Source organism: Clytia hemisphaerica, unplaced genomic scaffold, assembly GCF_902728285.1.
Source record: "Clytia hemisphaerica strain Z4C2 unplaced genomic scaffold, Clytia hemisphaerica genome assembly, whole genome shotgun sequence".
NCBI classification, from domain to species: Eukaryota; Metazoa; Cnidaria; class Hydrozoa; order Leptothecata; family Clytiidae; genus Clytia; species Clytia hemisphaerica.
In genome coordinates, this window is record NW_027103987.1 from 439,748 (window position 1) to 446,584 (window position 6,837).

General features: G+C 35.5%; 1 protein-coding gene across 1 annotated transcript; it reads left to right on the top strand.

The window, feature by feature from the left end:
• The first annotated feature begins 204 nt into the window (after positions 1 to 204).
• Positions 205 to 6,389, top strand: LOC136811116 (pecanex-like protein 4). Its single transcript, XM_067067721.1, has 7 exons — positions 205 to 942; positions 1,132 to 1,302; positions 1,508 to 1,986; positions 2,131 to 2,237; positions 2,405 to 4,002; positions 4,651 to 4,843; positions 5,439 to 6,389. Exons 1-7 carry the CDS (start codon positions 254 to 256, stop codon positions 5,679 to 5,681), a joined length of 3,480 nt encoding a protein of 1,159 aa, XP_066923822.1. The 5' UTR covers positions 205 to 253; the 3' UTR covers positions 5,682 to 6,389.
• The last annotated feature ends 448 nt before the right edge of the window (positions 6,390 to 6,837 follow it).

The window sequence follows — 6,837 nt, forward strand, 5'->3', positions numbered from 1 at the left end:
TTCTCGTTGCAAAGATTTGTTCCTTTTGTTTGCGGTGTAAAAGCCTACCTGGTGAGAGTATTCACATTATTTGCTATCTTTAATTTGCGGTTATGTTAATTAAATGACTTTGGAGGTTTGGTGAAATGGTGGCTGAATTCTCGTCCCATGTTTTGTCAGATAGTCCCAAGTTAGAGCAGTTGACAGTTCCCTTTTTGTTTGTTTCTAAAAATTAAAACCTTATTTTGTAGGTAAAACATAATACAATGGATAAATGGAGCTGTCAGAAGCCAACTCACCACTTTTAAATGAATACAAATTAGATTATGTTAAAAAGATATTACCACAAACCTTTTTGGGCGGTGTTCAACTGTGGTCCTCATTCAGATTACCATGGTATATTTATGTGCTCCAGTTTTTGTTATGGTTTTGTCCATTCATATTTGGGATTATATTTACTGTAATATTGGAAAATATTTCAGATCTTGATGTGGAGATATATTCCATTATACTTGGTATCATAATTTTTATTATCTATCTGGTTTTGAATTTGATATTGCTGTATACTGAACGAAGCAAGCCGTCCACACAAACAATAATAACAAACAACTTTTTTGCTGAAGACGATGAGATCATTTTTACGAAATGTTTCAGTTTAACAACCTACAAATTCATAATTTCTTCAAAAAAATCATTTATCAATGTTATACTCCATCCTTTAGTGGCTGGAATCACTTCAGGATTAAGCTTGTTTTTTCTGCTTCCAAGCAGTTTAAATACAACTTTGAATCATCAGACTGGAGCTATTGTCTATTTCATATTTGGTTGGATTGTAACATGCATTGCAGTATATCCGTTGATTGGTAAACCACCAAAAGAACCAAACAGCTTTCAGTTGAATGATCTGTTTGAGTTTGGACAATTAACAAGGGGATGCTATGTTGTCATATTAATGCTTACAGAGTAGGTTTGGTTTCTAGGAATATAAAAAATTATGATTGTTGAATCTGTTCTCGTTCAGACTTTAATAGAAAGTTATGCTCATATCTTTACTGGTAATAATCCTTTGATTTTCATATCCAGTAGAACATTCTTATTCAAATGATTTTAACTTTACTCCAAAAATTGCTCAAACTTTTTTTCCTGTTTCAGTTTACTATGGACCAGTTCAACTTTTCGAATCGTGTCCAAAGTACTGTACTTGACATTTCCAATATTTTGGTCATTTGGTTTGCTACCCTCCATTGATGTTTTCATAATATGGATTGTTGAAGAAATTTGTACTAAAGTATTAGGTGGAACATCGATGGCTAATGACATCAGGTAAATAATCACATTCACATTTTAAATCTGCAATGCAAATGATTTTTTTTTCATATTTGTATTTTATATTAATCGTATAAGAATGACCATGAAAATGTATATTGAAAAGTTTGACTACAATAATAAAGTATGACTCTTGCGAATCTGGGTATAGCATTCAAAATGTATCATCTCGAAAATTTTCTATTCTTCTATTCTTTTACAGGTTACTTTTGATCTTCATTCCATCGTGCGTAGCAGTGCTCGTTTGTTATTTTATCACACATCAAACTATTTCCTTGATTCTTCTGGCAGTATTGGCAATGGCCCTTTCAACAGACATTCCTACCATGGTTTTGTCAACACTCAAACGTTTCCGCGTAGGGTCAATCAGATTTCAGAATTTGGAATTACGTCCAAGACATTATCCAACAACATGTGTAGAGATTTCAGCATTGATTCTACATATGGCATTAACAAGTGTAATAGTTGGGCTGACCACATATTTTCGAAAGGAGATTCATCAAAAAGATGATTTGGTTACCATCACAGGAACATTGTTAATTGCATTGTTTGTTTTGACTCTGCTAATTAAGCAGTTCCTTCAACTCATTTGTTTTGGCATTATCAAAAATCCAGTGTTGAATCTGATAGATCCTCATAGAAACAAACTACATTGGGTATTGTTTGTTTTGGAGAAATTTGGTAAGTTCTTAATTACATTTTGGTTACCATAGGAACACTAGATCTGATTTTGACTAATTGCATGATTTTCAGACTCCAATCTGTCTACCACTTTGAAAAGGTGCTTATTAGAAAATTCTCATTTTATGACTCTCCTGATTTCAGCTTTGCCAATCATTCTTGTGCTTCATACTTCAATCTTTGTCACCTCAAAGTCGAAAGAAAGTTTCGACCTTCTCTTTGTCATGTTTTCATTTCGTGCTTTCAGAACGGTAAGTAATTTTGTTATCTTTATTTCTCTGTGCTCTCCAAAAAGATGATAGTATTGATATATAATTAATTTGATGCCACATTTAGCAATCAGATTCGATTTTCAATTTTTCACAAATGAAAATGATTTGTCTACATTTGTTTAATTTTGCATTGGATTTTTTCTTAGATATTTCAAGATATACACCAAAGCACTTTCAACATTGTAGTCTACACTATCATCTATTGGTATCAGATTGAATGGAATTTCTGGCAAAATATGGAATTTCCTTCACAGCTATTTATTATCTTCCTACTAATTATTTGGACTTGTTCATTTATCAAGAAAATATGGTTTGTCATTTTACTCATCATTGCATCAAAGTCTGGCAAATCTGGTAAAGAGAATCAATCAAAAATCAACAAATCCATACTTGTAACTTTGACATTGTTCCCTGTTCTACTTTTGGTGATGTTATTATCCACTGTTCTTTCAGCACCAATGCTTCCTTTGTTTACATTACCCTTATTTATAATTGGTTTCCCACGACCAAAGAGAATGTGGCCAAATGCTGATAAAGCTACAAAGTCGACATCTTCAGACTGGACATTTTATGAACAACTGACACCTGCACTTCAAGAAGCATTAAATGTTGAATTTTATTCTGGTGTCTTTTCAAATGCTCAAGCTGGAGATTTTTACCTAGCACGATTTCAAGATCGAATTATATGGATCAGTGTATTAGAGCATGGCTTCATGTATAAAAATATTGTTGTTAAAGGACTGGAATTACAGGAGACTTCCTGTCACACTACTGAAGCTGAAAGTATCGATGAACTATTGGATTTTGATTCTTATAAAATCATCAACAAATATTTTGCACATACCTTAACGCTGACCACCAAAATGAACCTGGATGCTTATTCAGATGCTAAGAATGTTTTGACAGGGATTATTGATAATCCTGACTTTCATCAAACCCTATCCAAAACATTTCCTAATGTTTTACTCTTTTTATCAATGAAAATGTTCCAAGATAAATGTAAACAGGGAGTAATTGATGACACAGTTAATCTTAATAGCCAAGAGAGTAATGACAATATTTTAGGTGGTATAATATCAGATCAACCGTTTTCTTCTTTTGACACTCCAACACCTTACAAGGCAACATTCGATGAGACCAAATTTACAATACCGCAAAACAACAAAGACCTTTTAAAAAAGAATTCTGAGAATAATGTTGAAAATAAACATGCTGATGTCAGCAAATGTAATACTGAAGATGAATCTGATGATGAATTTGGTGATTTTGGATTTGGTGATTCTGATAAGTCTGAAACAAGCAGTGATGAAAGCTCGCTCCAAGATGGTAATATGAATCTTCAAGACCAACATTGGAGATCTTTGGCAAGTAATGGAAAACATACTAAATTTATTGATCCACCTGTCAGTTGGTTGTTGTCTGCACCTTTTGGAGAATCTGAACTGAGGACTATGAGTGGTGTATTCAACTCTGAACATTATCAATTCTTTATTGGTTCTCTAACTTTAAAGGATGAGGATTTGATTCTGGTTAAGAATGATATAACTTTGATGCAGTCCTATCGACTGTTTCTATTGAATTGTTTTTGTTTACTGGAAAGAGGTGGCTTAGCGAATGATTGGGGAATTAATGAAGGTGCAAGTCATATTTATAAGATGTTTTGTGGAAAGTTACCATGGTCACCGAGAATGAATTGGATCGAAAATAATCAGGAGCTGAAACAGATGGTTATCCAAGCCTACAGGTATGGAATTACTTTTTTTGTAGAGAACTTTTCTGTAGGGAACTTTTCATTTTGTTTTGCTTTTGCTTTTTAGTCTTAGAGATAATCAGATGCCAATATTCAAATGGATACCATGTTGCATAGTGATGACACTCGAACTACGCGGGAGCTCATCGCTGACGCAGAACGGGATAAGTGACACCACACACCACAATGTCTGGCATTAGGTGCAGTGGTTATCGTGCTTGACTCCCGTCTGGGAGGTCTGAGTTCGATTCCCACTACAGTACTAAGGTTCACTTGGCAAGTGAACACACCTTCGCCCGGGTGGGGGACACACCCATGTGAGGGGGATTGGGTACTACTACTCTGAAACAAGAGTGCGAGTGATATGCAAAACAGACGTTACTTGTTTTGTGTTACTTTTCATACACGCGTATCTTTCATTATAACCAGTAAATTTTGGCGAAAGTTTGGATCTTCTTACAAGATTTTTTAATTTTTCTCGTAATAGATTTAATTTGGCATAAAGACTTTAGAATCCGTATTTTCTTTGTTATTTTAGATCTGATGCTAAATTGGTCTTTTGATTTGTTCATAGTTAAGGCCTATAGAAGGCCTCTTGTTCTTATAAATAAAAAGTGTGTATTTTCCCTTCTGTATTTGTAGAATTGCGTTCAAGCTGACATATGATGCTTTTCTAATCGGTGAAAACAGCATTGAAATTGATGAAGAATTTTTAGATTCTATCCATGAAATGGAGAAAGAATGGTTTGTTGGACTGGAGGATGAGGTGGAGTGGTGGAACAATATTTTGAAACAATGTCCAAATATTTTGAGCGTTGGTCGCAATGAGGATGATGTAAGAAATTTTCATTTTGACTTTTAGTTTAGAAAATTGTCTCTCTGAGGGTCACTCTTTCACCGATCTTGTCTCTCTAAGGATATCTTTTATCTTTTTGCAAAAATTTAGTCTCTCTAAATAAGAACCGATTTTCGGAGGTCCAATCCGCACATACTCGACATTTCGAGCCCCAGTATCATCCCCCGCCCCTTCAATGGCTTGGCTTGCTCGGGATGAAACCTGCTTATGTTGGCTATCCAACACGACACGCGTAGTTAAATTTCTCTATATTTTCCTTCTATTTTTGTTAAGCAGGTTTTATAATAAGATTATTTTGACAAGTTTGCGTGTTTTGTCCATGTATATAAATGGTCTGAATAACCATTTTCGCCGTTGAATCTTCTTTCAGTTGACACATCATATTTCAAAGATTTAGGTGTTGTTTCCAACTGAGCTTTATATAGAACCTGGAGGCACTTTCGCAATCAAAAAAACTCTGATCAGAGATGGATATAGTATGGTCCATGGTTTATAAAAGTCAGTGGTTGTCACAATATGAAACAGAGCTTTAAAATTCAATGGTTATTTCATATTAGTTTTCATTTTCATGTAGGGTGTATACACAAGTCGTTTACTCACTCAACAAAACCTTCAAGTACCGATAGCATCGATCAATTCTGAATGTGTTAACGGTCTGTGGGCAGCATTGGCATTGGAGCTGTACTATTTCACCAATGATGACGAAGAAAGATACAGTATACAAGCATTACCTTTACTTCTCCGTAATATAGTCACGCAGGCTGCTGATCCGCCTCTCGGATATCCAGTCTATTCTTCAGGAATGATCAAAGTTTGAGATGTGGTTTGTGTATTTTAGGCTGTTACTTCAGAATCCACTCAGAACATCTTCCCTTGATACTAACCTTGCAAATAGCCTGTACCATCCTTCTTTATACTTTTTGGAAAATGGACGTAAACAGTTATACACTCCAACGCAGAGACATTCTGAGACTTGTGAGATGAGAAAATGTCTCAGACACAAAATGATACCTGAAGTACCTCAAATACCTTACGAGTGAAATTTTTTGCCACCCCTAGGTTGGGTCTGAAACTTTTTGAGCTTCCTCAGGGGGTGTAAACATTTTTCGGATATCCTAAGATATTTTGTATTTAATTTTCGGAACCCACATTTCATTAGTAGATAATCATTGAGTTTCAAGCCCGAAGGGCTAGAGGCGAAACTCCTGGATTGGAAATGAAACCACTTATTTCCCATCCAGAACGCCCGCGCATAGGTTTTACACAAACGCCGGATTGAAACTAAAATCTATCGCTAGATTTCAAAATATGTAGTTCTCCAAAACAAAGGAACCGCTAGATACAATCCGTCGTCATGATTACGGCGCGTCCTATGTGCGTTTTGGATGGGAAATAAGTGGCTTCAATTTCTCTTGCCTGAGAAGGGTTAAAGTTTCGGCTCTAGCCCTTCGGGCTTGAAAACTCAATGTAGATACTTGATGACCTTACGACCTTGCGAGAATTATTATTGGGATCAGGTGCAGTTAGCGTGGTCACTGGTTAGATTCTTTAGTAGTGGAGAGCACTGTTAAAGAATATAACCTAATGTCGTTTAACCTAATAATGTTATAAAATACAGACCAGAAAGTATTTCACTGTTAAACAATCCAACCTAGTCCACTGTTAAACAATCCAACTTATAGTCATGTCCGGTCCACTGTTAAACAATCTGACCTAGTCCACTGTTAAACAATCTGACCTAGTCCACTGTTAAACAATCCAACCTAGTCCACTGTTTAACAATCCAACCTATAGTCATGTTCGGTCCACTGTTAAACAATCCAACCTAGTCCACTGTTTAACAATCCAACCTAGTCCACTGTTTAACAATCCAACCTAGTCCACTGTTTAACAATCCGACCTAGTCCACTGTTTAACAATCCAACCTAGTCCACTGTTAAACAATCCAACCTATAGTCATGTCCGGTCCACTA